This window comes from Leuciscus leuciscus (genome assembly GCF_965113295.1).
Source record: "Leuciscus leuciscus genome assembly, contig: HAP1_SCAFFOLD_287, whole genome shotgun sequence".
NCBI classification, from domain to species: Eukaryota; Metazoa; Chordata; class Actinopteri; order Cypriniformes; family Leuciscidae; genus Leuciscus; species Leuciscus leuciscus.
In genome coordinates, this window is record NW_028118438.1 from 11,084 (window position 1) to 38,896 (window position 27,813).

General features: G+C 38.1%; 1 protein-coding gene across 5 annotated transcripts; it reads left to right on the top strand.

Moving 5' to 3' along the window:
• Window positions 1-462: 462 nt before the first annotated feature.
• Window positions 463-26,893, top strand: LOC309491490 (ETS-related transcription factor Elf-2-like). Of its 5 annotated transcripts, none has more exons than XM_082190542.1 (9): window positions 463-746; window positions 11,261-11,381; window positions 13,946-14,150; window positions 20,031-20,144; window positions 20,255-20,431; window positions 20,591-20,671; window positions 23,404-23,593; window positions 23,735-24,088; window positions 25,208-26,893. In XM_082190542.1, the coding sequence occupies exons 2-9, from the start codon at window positions 11,307-11,309 to the stop codon at window positions 25,866-25,868; spliced, it is 1,857 nt and encodes a 618-aa protein (XP_082046668.1). In that variant the 5' UTR covers window positions 463-746; window positions 11,261-11,306; the 3' UTR covers window positions 25,869-26,893. The 5 variants fall into 5 exon arrangements, with proteins under 5 accessions (XP_082046668.1, XP_082046667.1, XP_082046666.1 ...); XM_082190541.1 differs by lacking the exon at window positions 463-746 and adding an exon at window positions 9,071-9,209; XM_082190540.1 differs by lacking the exon at window positions 463-746 and adding an exon at window positions 9,127-9,706.
• Window positions 26,894-27,813: the final 920 nt, after the last annotated feature.

The following is a 27,813-nucleotide window of genomic DNA, read 5'->3' on the forward strand; positions in this document are numbered from 1 at the left end:
TTACCATAAAAACGTTCCTGTTTTATTAGTATTATTGTTTCTATTACTTTACCAAATTGTGACAGAAATGTCTACTTTTCCTTTTGAAGCTTAACTCTAATAAAATACTTTATTAGCTTGGTTACGTTTACATACAATATTTCCAAAGCATTATACACGAAAAAAGTAATTACAAGAAAATGAACAATAACATCAATTAAAATTAAACATTTTTAAAATAAGGTGCTAATTAATAAATAAAAATAAGATAAAAATAATAAATATATGCCTATATAACATAAAACAGACATTTGTCAAGATATTAAGAAAAACTGCTGAAATATACATTGGTATAGTCTCTTGATCTGTAGTTGGTTTCTGAGGGTGCATCTGTCTCCCTTTCTCTCTCCTTCCCTTTCTCTCTCTCCTTCTCTCTCTCTCTCTCTCTCTCTCTCGTTGTCATTCTACTACATCATGACTCTGACCTGGATCTTGTGTCTGCAAACACAAACCCTCCATGTCCTCTCTGCTCGATCAGTGTAAGGGAGTAGTGTAGTAGGTCTTGTGTTAGAGGCCCGTCACAGTCAGTGTAGTTCAGTGTGTCTGTTTAGACCCGTGTATGTGATGATCAGGTGTGTGTGTGTTAGAGCTTAGCCGCTAACGGCCACAGTGTGACGAGCTCTAACCCACCAAACTCAGTTTCTTATACCTGTGTAAACCAAACAAGTACAGAGTGTGGGTTTCATTCGGAAAATCAGCTTTTCAAGGTAAGAAATCTACTTTTACGCTGTCCATACGCCGAAGAAGCATTAGCAGGGACTATGCGGTTATATTAGCTTAGCTCTATGTAACGAATCTATTGAGGCACTTTACGGTGCTATTTAGTGTCGCTTTACAGTATAAAGAGTAACTCCGACATGTATACAAATGTTTTATCGATTATTTGTTTGAAAGTGCCTATATTTCTACTATTGTGAGCTCCTCTGTGTCGTATTTGCTGGCTGGCTAAGCTAAATGCTAGCAGAGAGTTGACAACTAACCATTTAACGTTTCGCTTCTGTGTTAATATCTCTGGTTTCCTACTAAGATTACGCTTTTTATGGAAGTAAAGTGTTTCAAAAATAACCTTTTCAGCATTGAAATGCATCGCTGGTTTGGTACTATTGCAACAATGTCAGATGATCAACTGTTCACAAGGTTTTTATTTCTTAAAGAGCACACGAATACTATAAATTATGGTTTTCCTTGTAAGGAATTGAGATAACATTGGTGTGTGGTATTTCCTTCAATGTTTATATTGTTCCGCCCACTTATTTGGAGAGAGTACAGCAGGATCAGGGCTTTGTGTTAGTCACTGTTGTAAACACTGATTTAACTCACTCTCATGGTAGGGTAGGATGTCATGATTGTATTTGCTGGCATGTAACTTACAGTGAAATGCAAACCTCTGATAAGATCTCATATGCAAGGGATTACTTTTTAAATTATGCCACAGACTTTTCTTTTAAGGTTTGATCGATTATCTTGGCAAGGTCACTGACCTTTACATTTGGATCAGGGACCCTATGGGGTCCACAAGGGTGTATTTGGGGGTCCGTCCGTAGAAATGTTTTCAGAAAAAGTGGCCAAAAAATAAAGAAAGATAGATTTAAACATTAAATTAAAATACATAATTATAACAGTACTATGACGAGAAGGGAAAAATGCAATAATGTAGTTGAATAGAAATGAAAATATTTTTGAAAATAATATAGACATTTTTTACAGTATAAATTGGGTCTTTATACAACAAACTATATAGATAGCTTTTAAACTATTTAAGTTGGGGTTCCTTTGCACGAGGATGATCATATCTGTGGCATTTAAAAGATTGAAAACGCTTAATTTAGACTGCTGAGAGTGGAGAGAAGTGCTGAAGTCAACAACAGCGGACTTTGATCTACCTCAGCAGTTGCTGAATTCAAGCGATAAGGTCTTTGAAAGGTGCAGATTTCTTTGCCCCATTAGGAATTACATCTCCATGTCTGCTTCCATATCACAGTATGATGATACATTTTCTTAAAGCCAATGAAAGATTGGTTATTGAGACAAATGAGCGTGCAGAGATTGGGGAGATAAATTCATACGAGGGTGGAGCGTAAAAGCATGTGTGTGTGCGATGGATTATGTCCTGCGTGCGGTCATTGCAGGGTTGCAGATTGAATCCCCTTGAGTAGGGTGAGTTTCTGTTCGTGCTTTCATTGAATTTAACCGTTTTGTTTTTTCCTGCTACCCACATCTCTGTGTTCCAGTAAACTGATTTGGACTTTATCATAGGGGGATGTTTAAATGCAAATAGGCATAGCAGATGATATATTATGTTGTCATGGAAGCAACGTGAATAATAAACTCATAAATGTTAACTGAATTTGACTTTCTTACATGCTCTGAAAAGACCAGGATCATGCAAAGAAATTAAATAGGGTAAACATCATGTGGATTTCATGTTGACTTAAAAATTAAGATGGCATCAAACTGGGTTTCCCTGCTTTTCCAGATGCTCGGAGATCAATAAAGCGGGGTGTGGTTCAGTGCTCTTTGGAACCACAATTATTTCATGTGTGAAGCCTTTGCTCCCTCTGAGTTGCCATTGCATTGTTTGTCAGATAGTTTTAAAGCATATTATCGTTGTTCAACTTCTTAATTATTGATTTAACTGGGATAGTGACTGATCTTCTTGTATCTATTCCACAGTTTTTCAGGTTTTTTTTGTGGAGTTTCTGGGCTTGTTTTTTTCTTGATGATTTTAAATTGAAGTTCTGTCACAATACTGACTCGCTAGAACCCCTTGACTAGTGATCTCCATTTAACTATATAATTTATATATTAAATGCCTGCATCAGTGATAATTTAGATTAAGGATGCTAACGATTAATCGACGATTGAATAATTGTCGATAAGAATTTAATCGATAAAACTTATAAATGGTAATTTTTTCAAGGTCATTGTTAAAGTAGTTTTGAGGTGCGTGCGGCAAAACACGTGCAGCAGACACTCAAGGAAAAATTAAGCGAGCGGGCCATACGTATTCTAAATGTATTCATGTCTTCAAGCCATCCAATGGATTAGGTAGGCTAGCCATTTATTTTAAAACATAATTAACCACTGGTTCAAAAAACCCTCCAAACAAGTGATTTTACTTAATATAACATAAGAACTACTTAAGGCCTAGGCCTATTTATTCTTCTGCATCGAACTTACGCCGTAGCTACGTCGTAGGCTGTGTTTAGCACGAGTACCCTTCGGCGTACTCTGACGCGCACCTCTCCAAAAATGAAATAACGCGTCAATTCTACGCGGACGCAATCGCTGTGATTGGTCTGCTAGAACCCCTCCCTCGGGTTTCACATGGTCCCTCTGCATGAGTAATTGCTAATTGCGCGTCAACGCGGACAACGACGCAGAAGTATAAATTAAAACCAACGCGTTGCCTACAGCGTAGAGGCTCTGGCGTAGGTCCTACGCAGAAGTATAAATAGGCCTTTAGCCTACTTGTGTAAATGGCACAACAAAAGTACATAAAATAAACAAAAAGTAATAAAAGGTTGGTGGATGAGTGATCTTGCAGCGCTGTTTCAGATGTGCACTCCTATTCTGTGACGCATTGTAAATCAAGACCTGTCAATCTGAGCGATCAAACCAATCCAAGCGTGCTCCAGCTGTAAAACAGTGTCCGATTGCCACCCGTCACACCCAAGATCCAGTTTCCTTTAGTTAAACTTTCAAATGAATTTGTGAAAGACTGTGTCATGATCACTATGCAATCGGATCCCAGAAGTCCTATAGCTTTAGCCAAGCAGCATGTCATGTCACTCTGTGATTTACGCATTGTCTTGTTGTGTTTGGGCTTGTTCAAGACCACCTGCTCTAAGATATGCGGTCTTTACTATGGTTTACTAATGTCTCGCGAAGTTACAAACAAAAACGTGGCGAAAATCATTGTACTGTTTTTACATGTGCATCAGCTGCGCTTATTCATACAAATACTTAATGGTTTGGTCTGTAACTGAAACAAATATGCTTGTTGTATTCTGCTAGTCGACACCTTTTTTGACCATGTATGACAGGTCTATCTGTTATGTACTATTATTTTACAGATCACATTTTCATCTAAAGTAGTTATTTTTTCACAATATGAAAATAGAGTACTCCTAATATGTCAGCAAATTTAAAAGCACTTGTTAAGTGATGGTCGTCATATTTCCTATATTCACTATAAGGCCAAGCTTCTAAGCTTTAAAACGATGTATTTTGTGTTGGTTATGCGAGTGGTTAAAGCTACACTGTCTGATATTTTCCCCCATCTAGCGGTGAAATTGTATATGACTACCCAGTGAATATTAGTTTCTATTCCTTTCAATTTCGAGGGCGTTTTAACTCCTACGGTGGCCTTATTATTCCAAGATTAACATGGCTTCCAGTTCGACTTCGTCCAATTGCGCCTTTAAAACTATCACCTGTGATCCGTCGCAGCACAGATTTATGTTACAAGGTAAACAATACTTTTTCACCATTGACGTGAGGAGAAGTAACGCAAGTTATACTAGAGGTCGTTCTGGCATTATGCACAACCATGCTATGGTTAGACAAGCAACTATAAAACTTCGAATTTACACAAATAGGCTGAATTACCTCTCGAGAGGAAAGCAGGCAACTTCGGCATCCGTTTTAAAATCTTTGCTCCTCATGAGCTCTTTCCATCTGGGAAAAGTTACTCCAGTATTGACTTTCGTCTTGCTGATTTGCCTGTCGCGTTGACGTTTTAATTCTCTCTTTCGCTTCCTTGGCGACTCTGCTACATGTCCTCGAAAACAGGCGTGATCCTCCATCAGCAATCTTTCAAATCTGCCAGCAGTCGCGAGTAATCTCCCCCTCGCATTCGTCTCTGTGTCACTGCGTGTAAAGCGCGAAAGGCGAAGCTTGAATTTACAGGTATGTCCCTCTTTGGCTAATGTAGTTTCAAGATGGAGGGGCAACATGGCGACCGGCATTCGAACCCCTCACCCGCTGGCAGATTATAAACTTACGAGAATACTTTATTACTTGAAAGAAGTAAATATACATTAATGAGGACATATATTTTTGAAAGAACTAAGTGTTTTTTGCTAAGAATCAACAAAAAATATTACACAGTGTAGCTTTAAGTTAGTATGCTGATAACTTATGCCGAGTTCACACTGCACGATTTTCAAAGTAGTCGGGTCACTGTTCTTTTCACACTGCGTGACTATCTGGGGTATCATTCAGTTGCTGGTGTGTGTTCACACACTGCATGATGGATCGGCGACAGGAGGTTTCACACTACATGACTTTACAAAAGAAAGAACTTCTGTCTGGCCCGCAAACTACGTTTCACAACCAAACACACGTGAGAAGTGATAAGCAAATAATGCAAGATCACGTGTGCGTGAGACCGAAATTGATATTAAAAATGATTGCCTGCAAGAAGATTGCGATTGAAATCGGGCCTAAAATCGTTGTGTGAACTCGGCATTAGTGGCGCCTCCACTTCGGATTTAAGAGTTTAAGGTTAACGATTAATTGATTGTTAATTTAAACCATGGTCGATTAGGGCTATAGGAATTTATGTAAATTGACTCAAAAAATGTATGAGCCCACTGTGGTGTAAAAACAATATAGCATGAAAAAGTCAGAGACTTTTACTTCATTTTTTTTTTTGTATTACTTTAGACTGTCACTTTGAAATTATAACTTTTCTTATTGATCAGATGAAAATAAATAAATAAATAAATAAATAAATAAATAAATAAAGCCCAATATGGTGTAAAACATGAAAAGGTCCAAGGAATGAATAATTTTTGTATTTTCTGTAGTTTTACTTGCTCACACAACCCTTACCAGATGACTGCAATGCATTCTGTGCACTAGTGTGGTGGACTGTGGGAGGCAATGAGACCGTTTCCTGAACATAACCTGCCATTATATTTTTTAGTCATCAAATAGCTGCTTATGAATGCAGGGAAATTTGTCTGCTTTGTGAACCAATTTTGCGCAAGGTCAGTCAACATTTGCTCTGTGTTTGGCTCAAATATTTGACCCCCACTGACTCATGCACAGTTTCCCCTGTTTGCCATCTGCACTTTTGTGTGTGATTCTGTTCTGAGTCGTTATATAAAAAAGCCATCTTTATTAAAATTGCCATATTATTTTTGTCCTAGGAGCAGTTTGTTTTGTTGCTAGATTTAATGAACATTTAAAGAAACAATTCACCCAACATTATTTTCATTATTTGCTCAAACTCATGTCGTTCTTGAGCTGTATGATCCACATGTGGAACACAAAACAAGATGCAAGCGCACAGAGATCATGCGTTTTCCTGTTCCTGCAACATCAAATGCAAACAGACTTCAAATCTCAAAAACTGCTTGCAGCCTTGTACACTCACATTTACACTCACAGATAAACTGTCACATGAATGTTTTCTATGACGCTCCAATTGCGTAAAAAATTGTAGCCTATTTCAGGTTGCTCCCGCTAACGCGCATGTGCAGTCTTAAACGTGCACACTTTCCTTATCCCATTTTTATATTTAATATTATGAATTAACCATCTTATTATATCAATTTTTTGGTCAGACTTGGCTCAGAGAGCAGAGATGATCGCAAACAAGTAGCCTAATGCTATCAGCCATGGCACTGAATGAGTAATTTTTATTATAGTTCAAAAGGGCAAACAGTCGAAGTTATCTTATTATGTGAGTTGACTCGAGAAGATACAAAAAAATGCAGAACTGCAAAGTTGCATTTGTCATTTATAACCGTGACAGCAAGTGAACTTTTGAAGCTGGGATAATGAGTGGATTAAATGCTCTTTCAATCGTCAAGAGAGGAATAACATGGATGGAACTTTCTTGGCAAGGAGGATTATGGATCACAGTCTGGGAGAAGGCTGCTAACATTAGCCTTGTTTATTGACTTGTTAATAGCAAATTGCTGTGGAATATGTGCCGCTAGGGTCTGGTCGGGTCAGACTTTCAAATAATTGACGGCTCCTCATCGGTTTTGTGTAGTACACTACATTTATGGCACTTATCGTTTCTACACAAGTCCGGGTCCAACTTTCAAATAATTGATGGGTCGTCCAGGTCGGTTCTGTGTAGCTCGTTTGCGGGTCTCTTCGGGTTTGGGTGTGAATTTTTGGACCCGTGAAGACCTCTAAGGGGTAGGCGATATACCGCTAGACATGATATATAGCCTGGTAGAAATTTGTCAACCGGTAGAGACTTTGGACTATCATCTCTATCGCGGTTACGCTTATGTGATGTTGCTGTACGCAGTCACGAAAGCATATCATTTGCATGTGTTTTTAAACACTGCGGTTTAAAAACAAGTGATTTTTAAACCGTTGAAGCTTAATAAGCAGCGAAAGACAACTCCAGTGTTTCCCATTCATTGATTTATTTGTGGCGGCCTGCCACAATATCAACATTGACCGGCCGCCACAAATAGATTTCAGTGCTTCCCATTCATTAACAAGACTGTGGCGGCCTGAAAATATATTTAAACTTATCATAATAACATAAAAGGTCTTTAATGTTTTGTGCGTTTGCTGTCTAACAAACTAAAATCGAAAGCGCGATAAAGTGTGCACTTCGCTCACGCAATCAGCACATGCGGTTGATTCTCAATACCGGACAGAGGTACACCCACCACAGTTTCACAAAATTCTGTGGGGAACACTGCAACTCTAAGTTTTCACTATATGCACACGTGAGTGATGAACTCTGTTTAATACATATACTTGCGTGTCAAAATGCCCATCTTTGCAACTATCCTCGTAAACACAGTCATTTATGTCTTAAGTGAACGTGTGCATCTTAAAGTGACAGCAGCCTAATAAACCTGCTGTCGTTTGTGTTATTAATGTTAATCAAACAGCAAAAGAGAGAAAATCTCTCACTGCTCTTGACTGAATCACTTCTGTAACTTTAATATGAATAAATGTATTTTTTTTATATTAGGCTAAATCTGCGAAAATGACAAAAAAATGCTATAAAAAATTATAGTCTAAGCTCATAATGTGCATGATGTCACCATTATTATAAAATGTGCTGGATACGTTTGAAATGCTTTTAGCATATTCATTATACTTATTTTTACATAATGAAGTTTATTTTTTGGCTTAAATAAATTACATGTTACTCAGAGACTGACATGTTTGGTTTGTCAAAAATGTTACATTTAGCTGTCACAAATTCGTTGACTTTTGAAAATCTAATAAAAAAAATTTGTTTTTGTCTCTTATGACAACAATCTTTTATTTCAACCCATGAAAATGCACATCCTGTACATAATAGTGAAAAATCACCTTTTAAAACGGTCGTTCCATTACCCTTCAGCAGATTTTGACTTAAGACTCTGAATGTGATGCAGTCATACTTTTATAGAGCCTTCTACTTTGAAGGCTCTTTGCCATTGTAGGCTTTTATTTGATGGTTAAGAGCAGCGTAAACATTGTTTAAAAGATCTCTTCTTGTGTTCCATGGAAGAAGGCTACAGAGTTGAACTGAATCTAGTAAAAACAGAAGTGGGTTTTTGTCAGTTAGGTGATGTGTTTTGACAGAGGCGAGATTCTCATTGAGAAATAATTTGTTGCATCTGGAGGACTTTTGGGTGGAGGCTGGATTTTGGCGTCCACTGCGTGTGTGTGTTTCTAAAGGTGGGACGTTGCATCACTGGAGAGTCTGTTGAGGACACAAAAGCAGCGTTGTGCCCTGGTCATGTGATGCCTGTTCGGAAAGCTCAGACCATGTGATCCTGCCTCACAGAATGCTGAGTCGAACTTACAAATGCTGCCTCACCCTTGAGATGTGAGCATGATAGAGTGAACGACTGTGAAGAGAAAGATACAGCGCCATTAAAGAATGAAGACATGGAGGAACAGGTGTGAACAAGACGGGAAACTAAAGCAATAGTGTGCCAAATGCTACGGTGCAGACTACGTGCACTTCTCTGATTCGGTCCTTTACTCACTCTTTCCCTGATGGTGCTGTGGGGAGTGTGGCTGTCTTCTGCCGAGTCAGTTTGTTGGAATGTGGAGATTTTGCAAGGACAAGAAGCGATGGCTGAAGTGGACCAGGAACGTCTTAGAATGTGTCCTAGGAAATTGGGATACGTCTTGGAATGGAAAAGAAACGCTGTGAAATTCCATGGCTGCACCAGGAACAATAGGTTGGAAACAGATGAATTACTGCTTGAACTTCCTTGATGCTATCTAATAACACAGCTTGAGTTGAATTGAAACACCCTTCAAGTAATAGTACACTCATCAAGCTATTCAGCCAGAAGATGATGAGTGATTGTAGGCTATGCAGGAATTTGAAGTAATTTCTTTTTATTTAAAGAGCTTAATGCACAAGTTGTTCTTTCACAGCAGTTATGGGGGAAGCTCTAATGGGGAAGCTGAAAGAAACTTGTCATTTTGTGATTTGCGGATAACATGATCCAGATGCATCTGTGAGGAAGTGTGTCTCACATTTAGCTGCCACACCTCTTCGCCCCGGCTCAGACCTTGTGACTGCGTTGCTGTGGCAATTGAACAGGGAATTTATCAGATGACTTTAACAATTTTCAGTGTCTGTCATCACCATGGTGTTCTTTATTTACTCTTTGCGATTAATGAGAGGAAAAGCAAACATCCGTGGTGGCATAAAGACATGTTATGCGGTGTAAGTTCAATTCTTTCATTTACTCTGTCTGGCTCATTTGAGTTTAGCAGAATTTTCATAATGTTCTTCTTCATACAATGCAACTGAACGTAGACTAATTTGTTGGATCTCCAAAGGTGATGAAAAAGCACCATAAAAGTAGTCCATGCGGCTTGCAGCGCAGTCGGTTACCACAACAGACAACACGCATGCCATTATTTATTTGAGTGTACATGAAGGAGTTTTAAGAGCTGTGGTGGAGGGTACAGTTGTAAATAACTTAAATGTTTAGTCTCACACAAAGCTATCAGAGGACTCCAGAAGACTTATGTTGTGATGAAATGAAACATTATATTTGGAACAATTTCATTTTAATATTATTAGCCTTCGATTGAAAGCATTTGCTTTTTTCTAACATTTTCTAAGTGATTTGATTTTTGATCGGTAATTTTGTTTAGTTGCCATTATTTCTGTGGCATCTATGCTCTGAAAATCTTTAATGTAATATTTAAAAAAAACTATGCAATGTATGTAATTATGCATATATTGACTTTAAAAACTATTCCAGATAGAGATTTGGCTTTTTTTGACTCAATACTACTAGTGAATAGTAAACACAGTACTAACATTGATATTAATAAAAGTGGCTTTTGGCTAATATAAGCCTTTGTGTACCCTGAAACGACAAGCTGTTCTTTGTCTTTTCACAAGAGAAATGTTTCGTTTTTGTTTGTTTCCTTTTGTATTGCATGAGATTTCAAATGCATTTTGCTATTTCTTGATGTCAGTGTTTTCGTTATCTTATGTTCAAGTAATAGTTTCTATTCGCATTTTCTCTCTCTGAAAACCGAAAATGGCATTTTAGGCTGATAATTTTCAGTAACTGGAATTTTAATGCATTGCTAGTCATATGGAATACTTTTATGGTGCTTTTTGGTCATTTTTGGAGCTTTACAGCATTTGCCCCTTTTCACTTTATTGCATTGAAAAGAATGGCGAGAACATTCTGCCCTACCTCAGTTTTTGTGTTTCTCTGATAAAATAAAGTCATACAGGTTTGGAAAAACATGATGGTGAGTGAATACTGACAGAAGTATCCCTTTTATGTTCAATGGTCTGAGCATGTGCGTGCTGCCGTTTTATTGTGTCGCCCAGTCACTTTAGCTGTCTGGTAGAAAAGTCACTCAATAATTCAGCTGCTAGACTGTCCCGCTGACGTTTCTTGTTTCTCTCCCTTTCTTTTTACGAAGGTGTATTGAGAAGGACTGGGAGAATTTTGCAGCTGTAATAGTTCATTTCGGCTCCACAAACAAAAGCATGTTGGCTGTTGCCATGGCGTCAGTGTTTCACAGACAGGCTTCCTGTTTTGGTGTTCAGTTACTTAGCAAGAGTGTGTTTCCTGTTGAACCAGACTGACAGAACAGGAGAGCGGGTTGCTTTGGCTCTGCACATGAGGTTCATGAATGTTTGAGATGTGTTTGTTTCTTTGGAGTGCCAATGATAATTTTTTCTTACTTGATGTCTTATGTCTTTTGTCTTTTGTCTTTTGTCTCTTGTCGTGCCGTCCGACTGCAGTCCTGGAGTTTGCCACAGGGGGTCAGCAGAGTGTGGGGCATGAGTCATGACGTCTGTGGTGCTTGTAGACAGTGGAGGAGCAGTGGTGGAGTATGTCACTGCAGTGGACGACCATTTACCGGTAAGAATTTCACAACTACAAAACTTTCTTTAAGCATATTTGCCGCTTTTTTAAATTAAAAATCAAGTTTTTAATGTTATTTATACGTCTATGTGGTGTTTGTAATATGCTTTAAGGCAAACCAAGTGCAAATTCATCAAAAAACGCACTTTACCAAAACATGGTTTGAAACCGCCCTTGTTCTCTACATCACAATGTTGTAACCAATCACGTCAACATGTGGGCGGGATTTAGCATATCATTAACTATGCTCTGAAGCAGGGGAGTCTCAAGTAAAGCCAGGTTATCACTGTATATTTTTCTGTTGATATGAAAACCTGGGTACATTTAGCAATATAGTGGGTGGATTATGTATATGATGTATATTATCGTGTTATGATATGCTTTCCTTCACTGAGTTGTTCAAGCGTTTCTAAAGATACTGTTTTTTCGAAGGCAGCTGGATGACTCTGAGACAGCGAAACAGGAATGTGGTTTGTGTAACATTAGCAGCACATTATTAACTGTTTGATAACATAGTCAAGCAAAAGGCTAATCATATCAATTACCGTTATGTGTCTGATGTAGAGAGCGATACATAAAACGCATTACCATTCTGATACATCATGTAGACGAGCCTGTATAATTCACTCGCACACTTCTTCTGAATTAGTTTCTGGTTCAAACATATATGGCTGAATTAAACTAGTATTTTCACTTGCCATCGTGTAGCGTTTATTATGGTAAAGTAAAAGTTGACAAAGTGGATCTCTGAGCTTGAGTGAGTGGAGGCGGTGACTAATTTGCATATTCATGGATCTGACTAAATGACTCAAGGCAAGGATGTGGAGTTATATTCCAGCTATTTTAAGGCATGAAGAAATTATTTTCACAAGGAAAGAATGTTTAAATATGTAATTTTGGTGATCAAAGATGAGTTTAAAGGCATAAATTTGACCCCAGGGGGACTTTAAGTTGCTGCTAGTCTCATATCCACAGCCCACTTGTCTGATATTGCACTCAGATGTTGCAATATGATAGGCTGGCATTACACAATTTGCAGGAATCAGGCTTGCCATAGTCTTGCATATTTTTGTCTACTGGCAAGAAGTTTGTCAACTTTGTAGTTTATTATGTCAAGAACTGACCAAAGATCAGACAATCAGATTAGAGTTTGCCAGCCCATATACATCAGATGATCTGTGAGATGGAACAGTAACGTCTTATGCTGAGAGTTGGGTGCTCCTTTTTTGAGGCACAAGCAAGAAAATAAAAATTTCTGGAGTGCACCAGGTTACTCAGCCTTTACCCCCAGATTTATGTCTGATTTTGTTTCAACCACTCTTGCGTGATCAACTTTAGTTCAGTATTATGACATGACATTTAAACAGAGAAATGAATGAGAAAATTAGATGGCAGGTCTTGATTTTAACGCACATCCTCACCATTTCCTTATTATTAGAGAGGGAACACCATTCCTGAGGGGGTTTTGACTAAAAATTACGAAGATAAACTTTAACTTACACAAATGAATTGTTCACCACTAGACTAGCTTTTATTTTTACATTTTCAGTTTAAATTTTAGTTTTTGTAATTTTGTGATGGGCCTTTGTCATTTTTATTAGTTTTAGTTTTTTATATTTCTATTTGTTTTTTTTATATTTCTAGTTTTAGTACTTCAACTTAGTTATTTTGTTTCAGTTAGTTTTCAAAGTTTGTTTCTCATCTAATTTTTATATTTTGTTTTATTTCAGATTTATTTTAGTTACCATTTAAAAAATTTTAATTAGTTTTAGTGAACAGTAACAACACTGATGTGCACTAACAAAGTAAATAGTCACGTCAGTTTTGATTTCATGTGGACTTTAAATGTTTTTAAAAAAGCAAATTGTTGGTCAGACCAACTTTTCATGTAAAAGTGAGCAGTTTTTGGTCATAATTTAAGCTGCAAAGTGGATCAAACGTGTTGCCAATAGTAAATTTTCTGTCTACGCAAGACTATGTTTGTGACATCCCGTGAATACCAGCTTATGATATTTATTTTCCGGTATATGTTAAGGAATTTTTTACACCAATCATGATAACTATAATTATTTCGTTTTAATAATCATTCTAAATTGGGAAGTCCACACCACAGCTATAACAACACAGGAACAATTTCATTGGAATCTCTTCCAGAAAGATTTTTCCAGCTGATAAAAGATCAATCAGAATCCACCTGACTTTAAAGAGATTGAGCATTTAAAGCAGCAGACAACTCAATCGTCCGTTTTTGTGGACGACGCTCATGTTAATAGTGATAATAGTTAATAGCATGATACAGTATATATACATTTATCTCATCGACCACCCTATTGGCATTGGCCATCAAAAATCAATATCGATCCGATCGACCACTACTAATAGTAGTTATCTTTCTTAGTGTGAATGACCCTTTAAAGTTTTGTAGAACTCAAAAATCTTGTTCATTATAATGCAGTAAAACTTTACAGCAGCTCTTGAAATCTATATCTGTTAGAATTAATGTTTGGAATGTTTAGTTTTCTGGTTTCTTGTTGATCATAACACCTCTGTTCTCTGTCTAGGAGGAGGGTGTATATGAGGTTGAGGGAGAGATGGAGGGAGAGGTGGAAGGAGAGGAGGAGTACCCTGCGGTGATCGTGGAGCCAGTGCCCGGTGCGCGGTTGGAGCAGGGCTTCGCTGCTCAGGTGCTGGTGTACGATGATGAGACTTACCTGATGCAGGGAGTGGCTGAGGAGCAGGAGGTGGAGACTGAGGTGCTGGAGACAGGTGAGAACACTGTTCCAAACATAACGATTCTCAGTCAACCCTATGAGCACACCTGACCAGGACATTTCCAGGCCTCAGTAACACTTCATGGACACACATACACAATCTTTAATGAATGCACTCTAAACATAAATGTTAATAGATAAGGCTGCATTGTTGTTCTGTAAAATTATTATTATGAATTATAATTTATAAATACTTTTTTATTTTGCAGGATTGCCATTTAAAACAGTATTATATTTCTTTATTGATTTAATTTTTGTCAATAATTTTATTTTTTTATAATTATAATAAAATATGTATTTATTGTTATATAATTGTAATCGTATATTAATAATTTATCATTATAAATGTAGTATAATAATAATAATAATAATGGTAATAATTGTTTTTCCTCTTTTTTTTGTCCTTGGCTGATCGCATGCCTGTTAAAAAATACCTTTTAAAAAATATATATTCTAGTTATTGAAATGGATTTCAATACAAAAGCGCTGTCGTGTCTGTTCATGATTTGTCACAAGTCAACTTCTAGCTGTTCAAAACATGAATGAAATCCCCATTAAAATGGCAGATAAAGAACTTTTTTTTCCCCACACACTTGTCACAGCAAGTGCTTTTGTGCACATGAGCTAAATGCTCTCTGTTCTAGTGATTGCGTGGTCAAATATTTTGAATCCTGTGATATCCAGCAGTTGCTGTTGGCAGTGAGACTTTGAAAACATCTGACTGTGTACCCAGCATTATGCATTTTTAAACCTTTATCGCTCAAACAAAATACTTAATGGTGGACATTAAATGCTGCAGTCTCAGGCATGGGGAGAGAGTTGACTTTAACAGTTGAACATTGCTCTCTTATGTCTGTTATGTCAGTGATTAGGTATCCTGTTTTTTGTGTGCATGCAGACTCTTGTTTGTTATTATATGTAGCATATGGAATGCCATCCCTGTGGGCTGGGAGTTATGGGCCATTTAGTGATGCATCATTTCAGAGGTTAACCACATAAGCATGATTCTGCTATGAAATCAACCTTGTGGCACAAAGATAGTTTTCTTGTATTGGTTACAGTTACTAGCAGTCAAACACAGGACTACGCTTCTATTTTTACAACCAATTTCTGTGTTTAGAACTACATTTTACTGATCTAGCAGAGATTGTCACGCTAAAGAGAGAGTTCACCCAAAAGGGAAAGTCAACATTTGTTCACCCTCATGTTGCCCAACTCATAGTAGATTCATTTGTTCATGGATCACAAAAGGAGACGCTAAGCTGAATGTTAAGAACTGACAGCCTCATTCACCATTCACTTTTATTGTATGAAAAAAATATGTCTTCCTAGCATATCATTTTGTGTTCCTCTGAGGAAGTAAGCAATACTGGTTTGGAGCAACATGAGGTTGAGTAAATCATGGATAAAATCGTGTTTTGTATAGATTTGGTGCCAAGGCCCTGTCAGTGATGGGTCTCTACTGGCCTCTTGTGGACATTCTTTGAAGGTCGGTGCAGAAAATGGTCATTCCTCACATTATAATACTTATTGCAAGTATTATAATAAAACTGACTTGTAATACTCATGTCAAAACCTAAGTCACTTAACGATTTATAATTCTTATAATTTCACGTGACATCATAAAACCCCCATAATATTCGTTCGGAGACTTTGAGATCACAGTTGAAGTGCTAAACATTTTTATAAAAATGACCCTCGTCTAGATAATAAAATACAAAATGCCATGCATAGAAATATGGAAAAAGAAACTTGTCATATTCCTGTCTATTCAGAACAATTATTTTCAGTGATTTATAGATGTTTCATTCAGATACTTAAAGATCACAGTTCAAAGTGCTTAAAATACAATAGAAAGATGTTTAAGAACATTTTATAAAGAATGTCTCTCTAGATAAGAATACAATACAAAGTACGACGCTAAAAGGATATGGAAATGGAAACGCCTACTGTCATAGAACGGTTATTTTCACGGATTTAATTCACTTTGTGTAGAATTTTATATGTATTGCATTGTTAAATGCGTATGTGCTTTATTTTAATTTTTAAAAGATTTTTTAGCAAACGAATACTTGCTCATTCTTTCTCTCCGCTGTTGACGTAAACCGAACGTAACGCAGAGCGCGCGGAGGATTTCCTGTGTTTGGCGCGGAAGGATCCGTGCGCTCTGTTGAGTTTGTGGAGATTTCCTGTGGAGGCGGAGTGATCTGCGAGTCGTGCGTCTCTAAACGCTTTCAATGCGAGTCAATGTGAATCTGCACCTCTGGACGAAACATGGCGACGTCGCTGCATGAGGGACCCGCTAACCAGCTCGATCTGCTTATCCGAGCAGGTAAAAAGCCCAAAGCGCGTGTTCTTTCTCGCCAGCGTGGGTTTGTTTGGGGTGCAGCAGAGCAGCGCTCGCGCCACAGCGCTGTGATCCGCGAAGTTGTGCTCTAAAGTAATGGAGGGCATTTCAGGAAGTGATCACCTTGGTTGGCAACCTGCATGGCGTTGCCTAATTTTCTTTAAATTCTTTAGGAGTGTTGAAAAGTAGCGTGAAGGTGTGCATGCTGTGTTATGCGTGACCAGCGTGCACAGTGTTCAGTTTGCACGGCGCTGAGGGCGTTTTTGATGTGGAGTGTGTTAAAATAACGGGTTTCTCTGGAGGTGGTGCGCTGCTCTGAAACCAGGAAGTGGGAGAGATGTTGTCTTTCCTACGTCTTTGCCACGCTGTCTGGAGTCGGAAGGGCACTGAGTTTTATTTTTAACTCCTAAATACAGCCTACTAAAATGTGAATTATAGTGAAATATGTTGATTTAATTGTATTCTTTCTAAAATAGTGCCTGAGAGCTTTACGTTTGACTATTGGTTTATTTTAATGCCTCATCTTCAAAGAAAATGTGGCATATTAGAGGGAAACATACACGCGGAGCAACTACATAACAACTACGTTTTAATTTCTTTATAATGTTAAGATGTATGCAAAAACAAAGAGTTTGTGTAATAAGATACATGTTTGCTTCACATCGCATATGTCCCGTTATCTAAACGTGGTCGCTCAATTTAGCGCTGAATGTTAATCTCCGTGAGCAGCATGTATAGCTTTATTATTTCTTTAAACACCACTTTGTTTTTTTCTGACCTGTAATGTGTTGCTGTAAAAGTGTCGAGTGGATATTTTGACTTCTTTTTAATGTGGATGTTTAGATTTTAGAGCTAATTTGATGGCGGAAGCATTGTTATTCCACTGGGCTGTCTAAATGTTGAGTGACAGCACTCGTCGTCCAATAGTATTCGCGCCGCTTTCGAAATCCTACACCTGACCAATCGTCTTGTCTGTTTCTTGGGGCGTTGATTAGAAAGTCGCCCAATCAGATTCGGGGCGGGGATTGAGTGGCAGGAAGCTCGGAGAGCGTCTTCAGAAAGAACTGGAGGGAAAGCTCTGACGACTGTAAACACGGAAGTGAGGAGGGACAGCACTACTTTCTTGTGGACCGCTATTTTAGTGACAGACAAAATAGTACCACAATGTTCAGTCTCCTGTGTCAGTTGTTCAGCTGAATCATTACTACTCTTAATGATTTGTTTATAATTATATAAGTGTTAACAATGACGCGACTGCTATTTAACGGCTGTTGTAGTATTTTAGATTTAAGGGAATCTGCATTCCTCCTTGCTCATATTGACAAAGCATGTTTTGTATTTTCTGCTTATTTTTACGAGATTTTAGTGTTGCTTTAACTGCAGTTTTTTTTCTTTTAGATTTGGATTTTACAGATCAAATGTACCCTTTGTCCTAATGGGGTTGTTAACTCAAAAATAAAAATGGTCAACAATTCTTAACTCTCATGTTCTTCCACATGTAAATAATATAGGTTTGGAAATAATTCTTTTTTTGCATGAACTAACCTTTAAAGTGTTCAAGACTGTTTAAGAATAAAAATATATGAATATCTATTGTAGTCAAAAACACAACAAAAACAGCCTTTTTGCTGGTATAGCTTTATTTTTAATTTGTACCGATTGTTTGAAAGCAGTCTTATTCTCGTAGGTTTGAAGTGTTGGCAGCCATATGGATTTTCAGTATTTTCTGTTAATAACTACACATATGTGTCCTGTCTCCAAGGGCAGATCTGTCTGAATACAGGAAGTAAATGCATGCCGGGTCACCCATTCTAGAGGACACTGTGTGTGTGTTTATGACTGGGACTGCCTAAAGATAGCCCTCATGAACAGCAACAGACCAACATAGCCAAACATGGGCAGGGTCAGGTTTTAATGGGACTTGAGAGACGGCTTGGATAGACTGGCACAGGTGCTAGTCGCTCTGGATGTTAACGTCAAAGAGAAATGAGGCTAGAGGTTCAGTCCTATATATGCATGAACTGCTTGTCTGAGATCAGTCTGTGCACCTGTTTCTTAATTAGAGCCAGGGCGTCCAAGGAAGTGACTTGTGAGTTAGCAGATTCTTTTATCTAAACTGTCTTAGATAGAGCACACTAATTGGGCTTTGAGTAGACTGATCGCAGGTACGACTCCTGTGGATCTATTTAGGTCCAAAGGCAGGATCTCAAGAAGTCTACAGTTGCACTTTTGCGTTAATAGGTCCTACGGGACTTAAAACATGTCCCCATACACCATACAAGTTGGTTATATTAAGTGATTCTAAACACTTATTCTCAGAGTGCTTAACTTGCAATGTCTTATTTGTCAGCTCTCTTGATTGTTGGTGTTAACTGTCAGGTAGTTTATTTGTCAGTCAGTAGTTCAAAGCTCATAAGTACCCCAAATTAAAGTGTCAATCACACACTTAATAAAGCCTCCATACTAAGTGTATGTCATTCAATTAACTTAAACAACAATAAAGAAAAAAGAAAAGAAAAAAACGGTTTACATATATTTTCTGTTTTTCTGTTGCTAGATATGATTTGGAGTAATCATGAACACACAGGTTTTCCACCCAATAGCACCCTCTATTGAGAGTTCAGTGTACAAATATTAAATGTGAATCGTGAAGATTATTTTGTACCTGCAGTCCTCATTGTATGTGGCGTTTATTAATTACGCTACTGTCCAAAAGTTTGGGGCCAGTAAGACTTTTTTTTTGAGAGAGAGATAAATTATAACTTTTATTTAGCAAGGACACATTTAATTGATTGATATTGACAGTAAATGCGTTTATAATGTTACAAAAGGTTTGTTTTAAATAAATGCTGTGTAAACTTTCTATTCATCAAAGAATCCTGAAAAAACATCAGTTTCCACAGAAAATATTAAGCAGCACAACCGTTTCCAACATTAATGATATTAATAATAAGAAATGTTTCTTGAGGAGTAAATGTTAGAACGATTTCTAAAGGATCATGTGACACTGAAGACTGAAGTAATGATGCTGATTATTCAGCTTTGGATCACAAGAATAAATAACATATTAAAATATGTTCAAATAGTAAACAGGCTTTTTAAGTTTATATCTGTATTTTTGACCAAATAATTGCAGCCTTGGTGAGCAAAGATATTTTTTTCAAAAACATAAAAAAAATCTTATCCCCAATCTTTTGAACTGTAGTGTATATATATCAACATAACTGACAGATCAAAATCAAATGATTAACCATAAAAAACTGTACAACTGAGGCATGTAATAAAGTAAAGTTGTTTGTGTCAATATTAACCAGTAAGTTGTATTACACAGTTTGTTAAAGGTGTGTGTGTATATTGATTGATTTATTTATAAAGGTATACTTTTAAATGCTGGTGTAGACACTTTGCTATTAAATCATGCTATATAAATGTAATGATACTTTTTAAAATTGTAATATGCACCCAAGAATTTTACAAACCAAGTTCACAGGAATATTAAGTTTTGTTTGTGTGTTTTGTCTGTTGCAGTGGAAGCATCAGTTCATGGCTCTAGTGTGCATTGCTCTGATAAAACCATCGAGGCTGCTGAAGCTCTTCTACACATGGACTCTCCCTCCAGCCTGCGTGGAGACCGGAGCCCAGGTGAACAGTGCTTTCTCTTTCCCCTTCAATTATAGCTTTCGCGTTGCTGTAGACAGCCACACAGTGAGAAAAACATCCTTTCTATAATGATTTGTTTTTCTGTTGTGTAGAGGTGTTTGTGCCTCCATGTATCAACACTTCGGAGTTCCTGCATGCGGCCATGCGACCTGACGTGCTGACGGAGACGGTGGTGGAGGTCAGCACAGAGGACTCCGAGCCCATGGAGGTGGTTACAGTTTTTCAGGAACCTGAGATGCTGGAGACGGAGCCCAGCAAGAGAAGAAAATGTGAGAACACAAGAATATTACCAAATGTGCTATTTAGATGATATTTTAGTGTGTGTGTGTGTAAAGGTTACATAGGATGTCAGAAGTTTTTATTTTATTTTATAAACGTAATTTTTTTTAACACGTTTTTTAACTTGTTTGTGTGTTTCATCCTTTTAGCTGGGCGGAAACCCAAACCCCATCACATTTCAAACGGTTCTTCAGATCTGGGCATCAAGAAAAAGTCTAGGGAAGGGAAAGGTACGTCCTATACATTCAGTGTTATTTGCATATGATATGGGTGAAGAAACATCTGGGCCCTATTTCACACAAATAATATATCAAAAGTACAAGTCAAAAAGGAATAAAGTAAATTTGCATCTCATTCTCAATATGAGTTATTGTTGCACATATTGTTCGGTAATACGATAAATCGCGGTAATGAATATGCACGATATTGTTATCGCCGGCACTTCAAAATATGATAAAAAATATAGATCAGAATTTATATTTATAGAACGTGCATTAGCTTATTTTCCATCAACCGCTTAAACAAACACTGCATATATGCTGCGCGAAACACGTGCGCACTCTGATGTAAACAATCCCCACATGTAGAAGCACTGTGTGCATGCGGCGCAGCGCGCACTATAGTCTAATGTAATGAATCCTCACATGGAGAAGAAGCATGGCGGAAGGAGGAACGCTGCCGACGATTTATCCCCCTTCTAAAAGCAGGGCTGCCAACTCTACGCATTCAGCGTGAGACTCACGCAATTTACACTTTTCACACGCTCTCGCGCCACACATCCATTTTCTCACGCAGAGAAAAATCGCGGAGCAAAGAGGACACTGACACCGACAGACTAGACAGAGCAGGTTACTTTTGATATGAATCAGGTTCTGTCCATTTTATTACGAAATTCAGACAATAAATACCGTATTTTCCGCACTATAAGGCGCACCGGATTATAAGGCGCACCTTCAATGAATGGCCTATTTTAGAACTGTTTTCATATATAGGGCGCACCGGATTATAAGGCGCATAGAATAGAAGATACTGCAGTCAAACGTTTGACTGGGTTTGCGTTATGCAGTGGTCACCAACCTTTTCAAGCCTAAGATCACATCCAAAGTCCAAATGTAAACCAAGATCTACCACTTGCAAAAAAATATGAAAAAAACAAGTGGCTGAGCTGTAAAACCTTGTTTATACTCAACGCGTCCGCATGAGCGCGAAGGTAATAAAAAACTAATATCCGTCTGCTCGGGCAGATTCGGCTCAAAGTCGTGCATCTTCGGATGCGGAGGCGCGCGCGCGCGCGGCAAAATGACGTCATTGTGACAGCGCGCGCGCCTCCGCCCGAGCAGACGGATATTAGTACGTCTCATCACACCGGCACCCAGTTTGCGCGTCTAAATCAGTTGTATGGTCTGGTGTTCAGTCTAAAACAAAACAGTTGCGTCAAGTATAAATGCCTCGTCTGTTTGGGGAGGTGCGCGCGCAGTCAGCGGAGGCTCGCGCTCCGGTGCCAGGCGAAAGTATAAACAAAAGGTTTAAGTCAGCGGTTGTTTTACAGACATTAATATAAGGCGCCAGATCCATATATAAGGCGCTCCGGATTATAAGGTGCACTGTCGTTTTTTGAAAAAATTAAAGGCTTTTAAGTGCGCCTTATAGTGCGGAAAATACGGTACCGTTTTGGTGCTTGTAAATGTGACGTGACCGATCGCTGTAGCGCCTCAGTTCAAGTACATCGATCATCTGTTAGTTTTTATTTAAAGACACAGTACAACTTACCGAAAGGTATTTATGCCTCATACATAATATCGATCAATCAGTGTTTTTCAACCACGGAAAGAGGTCAGTAAAGCTGCAGGTGAACAATTATGTCACAGAACGTTACATTTACCTCAGGAAAGCCATTTAATGACCAGCACGTAGTTAGCTATAGAGAGGAGTATTTAGCTAAATATGTGCACTATTTTACATTTGTATTATATTTTTACTTGTGTCATAATTGTTATTATAATGAAAACCAAATTATATTTAATTTAATTAGTTAATTTTTAACCTTTAATAATACCAGCTGACAGGGCTCTCTGTATGTTTACAGCATTATGTGAGATATCTTTTTTTCTTGAGAAAAATTAACATGTAGGCTATCTACTGTAGCCTACCTAATATTTATCCAAAGAGTCCATATTGAATCAAGATTGAAATCAAATCCCAAGAATTGAATTGAAATCGTGAAAATTGTGTAAAATTCTGTTTAGTTACCAAATGTTTTGACGATCACAATTACACCTATTGTGATGCAAGTTGTTGTTTTTTCTACATCCCCCCCAATCCATCCGTTTCTCTTGAGCAATTAAAATATCGTGATAATACCGTATACCGTGATAAAAGCTCAATCAATTAATCACAGCATGAAAATTTGATACCCGCACATGCCTAGTTGCACATTGTGTACATCATGATATTATTCATTGTTACTGAATGAAATGGTTTTGGTTGATTTTTCATTACTTTAGAAACACTAAACAATTTGTACAATAAATAATTTGTTATCATATACAAGTAGGATTAATGAAGTAATGATGCTGAAAATTCAGCTTGGCCAACACAGAAATTAAGTACATTTTAAAACGCATTAAAACAGAAAAAAATTGTTTTTAAATTGTACAAATATTTCACACTATTACTCTTTTGACTTTTTTTTATTTTTGATCAAATGAATACTGACCCTGGTAACATTACATGTATATAATGAGCAGTATTGAATATGTAGTGTATATAGTAAATTACTATATGATTGTGAAATGTTTGACATGTTCTTGACATGATTTGTAAAATCCATCCTAATATTATTTACTTAATTAAATTTATTAGATTATTAGTTGTGTTTTGCTAGTGTCAGTGCAGTGGCTGTTAATTAGCTAATATTGTTTATATAATGTGGATCTTATGCTATATTTGTGTTTTCTTACAGGAAGTACATACCTGTGGGAGTTCCTGTTGGACCTACTGCAGGATAAGAACACCTGTCCCAGGTACATAAAGTGGACACAGAGGGAGAAAGGCATCTTCAAGCTAGTGGACTCTAAAGCTGTGTCAAAGCTCTGGGGAAAACACAAGAACAAACCAGACATGAACTATGAAACCATGGGCAGAGCGCTCAGGTGAGAGAGAACCTTGTGTGTGCAAACATCGTAAGATATTGAAAACATTTCACATGGCTGGAATGACATATTGACCAATTGGCATCCATAACTGGAATTAAATTATTGTATGTTTAATTGATGTCTCTGTTTCTCTCTCAGGTATTACTATCAGAGAGGTATCTTGGCTAAAGTGGAGGGTCAGAGGTTGGTCTACCAGTTTAAGGAAATGCCTAAAGACATTGTCGTCATCGATGACGATAAGTGCGATCCTGGCGATGACGTAATCGGAGAGAAGGTCTATGAACGCGTTCCTCCCTCATCTGACACTCTATTGACGTCTGACCTCTCCAAAACTCCTGCCATCTTGAGAGGGGGCGGTAGGACTATAGTCCACCCAGGCTCCCCGAAAGCTAAAGCTGGACTCACTGCAACTCCCCTTCAGCGTATCGTAACAGTCTCCACGACAACAGATCCGTCCCATGCCACCATTATTTCTAATGCCAACGCTCCCAGGTAACCAGACTTAAAGTGCACCTGTTATCTTTTTTTTATTTTTACTTTACCTATATTGTAGTGTGTAATGTGCATGTAAACAATCTGCAAAATTACAAAGCTCAATGTCTACACCAAAGGAAGTTAATTCCAGAAACTTGCCTGAAAATGCTTTGTTTGTAGTCCTGCCATTATTAGCTACATCACTGTTACACATTTGCATAATGCCTGCCCACTGGCTGCTTTTACCAATCCTCAAAGAACAATTGGGTTAGTGATTTCACTATGTTAAAGGGATAGTTCGGCCAAAAATGATATTAAACCCATGATTTACTCACCCTCAAGCCGTTCAAGATGCACATGTCAATCATTTTTCAGACGAACACATTTTCAGTTATTTTAGAAAATGTCTTAGATCTTTCAGTGGTTATAATGTCAAGTTATGGGGTCCACCTCCTTCAAGTCCCAAAAATGTGCATGCATCCTTCACAAAAGTAATCCATCCGGCTCCAGGGGGATAAACGAAGGCCTTCTGAGGGTAATCCATGGCGGTTTTGTCATAAAAATATACACATTTAAAACTTTATAAATGAAAATAACTGGCTTCCGGCAACGGTCGACGCGTGTTCACGGGAGATGGATGCCGACGTAGGACGTAGCGTTTCAAGGATGCATGCACATTTTTGGGACTTGAAGGAGGTGGACCCCATAACTTGACATTATAACCACTGAAAGATCTGAGACATTTTCTAAAATAACTGAAAATGTGTTCGTCTGAAAAATGATTGACATATGCATCTCGAACGGCTTGAGGGTGAGTAAATCATGGGTTTAATATCATTTTTGGCTGAACTATCCCTTTAAGGAGATGCTGTTTTTTTCACTGCGAGGGCAAAAAAACATTGACTTCCAATACTTATGGCATAGTTACAGATTTAATAACTACTGTTTAGCTGACCAATCAAATCAGACTGGAAGAAGTGCTACAGCAAAGTATATGAGAAAAATGTTTTTTAAATCGTGTAAATTAATTCTAGCTTACCCCAAAAATGAAATAACAAACTTGTAAATGAGTATAGTGTGGGCACTTTAATTTTATGTGACTAAAATTGTTGTTTTAAAACATAATCTTGTGTCCAGGACTGTGCGGGTTGCTATGCAAGTGCCGGTCGTTATGACAAACTCCTTGGGACAGAAGATCTCCACAGTGGCCGTGCAGTCAGCAAACCCTTCGCTCTTCACCACAGCGCCCACCAATACTGGCTCAGCGACTGGCATGAACGCACCTAAAGTCCTAATCCAGACCATGCCAACGATGGTGCCCGCCACAGCCGAGAATGGTGACAGGATCACAGTTCAGCTCGCCAAGATAATCACCATCCCCGCAACCCAGCTCACGCAGTGCCAGCTTCAGGCCAAACCGGGCAGCCCCACAGGCATCAATCTGATGGGCGTCCGAGCCCTTACGCCCATGCCTATGGCGCAGGGGACGCAGGTGGTCAGACTGGCAGTCCCCGCCCAGCAGAGTCCGGCTCAGGCGAAGACGCAGGTTCCCGTTTCAATCCAGACGCAAACTCGAGTCCCAGTCTCCATTCAGACGGCGTCGAGTCCGGTGTCAGTCCCAGTTCAGATCCAGATTCAACAGAGCCAGCTCTCTCCGAAAGCAAAGAGCACAGCCCAAACCTCAGAGTCCAAACCCGACAGCACTTCCGCAGAACAGCCTGAGCAGGACAGTCCCACACAGGCAGCAGCAGAGGTGGTAGAGGAAGGTTCAAAACCACAGTTCGCAGCAGAGAGCTGAAGAGTGACGCGTTTTGTCAGTCATGAACTTTATGATAAATGAATTTATAATCCCCAGATACTATTCAGTCGCATTCTGGGAAATCAAACTGGAGTTGTACAGTTTCAAGTTCAAGTGTGGTTTCATTTTATGTATTCTAAGCAGGCAAAGACTCCAGCCTGTATCAGCGCCCCATTTCTCACATCATGTGAATTAAACCTGGATGTCCGTCATTTCAATTATGATTAAGGGACCAATGTAAAGAACACTACTAGTTCTCCACTTAAAAGAAAAAACTATTTTGACACTAATAACAGCTAAGCAGAACACTAAGGAGTGAGTAGTTGTAGTCAAGTATGTGAACTTTTGAGGGAGGATAAATTCAGCTTTTTATAACTTGTATAAAACTATTTTTCTTTAACATTAAAATCGCAAGGCAAAACCAGCAGTTTCTTTTGACGATCACTGTGAGTCCACGCTTCACAGGAACGTGTCGATTCTCCCTCCACCTCTACTAAGGGAAGAAATGAACTTTGTATATAGGAATTATACAGTTTACTGAATTTATAAACAATGCAGCCTTAGAACAGTTTTTTTCTTTTTTTTTTTTTAAATCAAGCTTTTGTGTTACGCTCATGTTTTGTTGTTGTTGTTGTTTTTTTCTCACACATTGTACCAAGCACAGTATTATTGGCAAACAAACTGCAAAGCATTTTTGCATTCCCATTTCAATCTGGATTTTTAAAAAAGGACATACTATTTGGGTGTAATCAAATCTGGGTCCAAATCCTGGAACAATGAAAATTTGTCAACACAAAAGAAAAAAGGTCAATCGGCAGCATGCATCTTCACTGCAAATACATTTCTTACGCATTTGTTTTCTTTTGCTTTTTATTAGTCCTTAAAGAGGGAGAACAAGATGTTTGTGTTCAGAATAATCTAGTTTGTATATTCAACATTTGAAGTATATTCTATTTTGTTGTACTCTTGTTTCAAAGTGTACTCGAGTAGGTTTTACTTAAATATAAAAATATTCCTGAATTTGAGTGGTGTTGTTTTTGTCAGCTGCAGAACTGTTTTGTTTTTTTGCATGGTCTTGGTTCACCTTTTCACTATCTCAGAAAAATGACAGTTTTGGCCGAATTTGAGCTTCGGATGCATTGAAATGTTTGAACTTTTGCGGCCATACCATACGCGACCCCAGACTGGATATGATGTAATCTAACCAAAACTAATGAAAAACAAAGTGGGAATTACCCACAAAAGTCAAGTAAAATGATATTCTTTAAACTGTATTTCTGTAAAATGGGCGGTTATGAATAATTGTGTCCGAAATTGTTACATTTGATTAGCCCTAAAAAAGGCGATCATTTGTTTTTTGTGCATATATTCATACATTCATACACAAGTGAATTTTACACAAGTGAATAAGTGGAGGGTAACCAATTTAAAGTTTCGTGTGACTACCACTAGGGGCTAAAATTAGAAAATGTGGCTTTAGGAGAATAACATCTGACTTTAATTAGAAACACCCAATATAGAATTTTTACAACTACAAAAAACAACATACTATCTAACCTAATTTAGGTGTATGTTTGTTACCCACTGATAATACAAATTCAGACACAAAATTCTTGAAATGCCAAGCTGAGCCAAAGTAACAGAACAAACTGAAACAAGAAAATGACATAAAACACTGGACAGAAGACCTAGACTAAACATGTCCAGTCCCACTGAATGCTGCCCTAGCCTGATAGTCCTGGCTAAAAGAAGACAAGTTAGACCCCAAATGCACTGAATACGAGGTACAATATGAGATTCACTTCATACACTAACATTAGTAGTACAATCTTTTCTTAGTTTTTTGTTGTTGTTTTGCATACCAGCAAACTAGATTTCAATGGAAATCTACAATCATTAAGTCATTGTGCTGTAGTCCACAGCAAGAAGTTGTATTTCTTGGCTC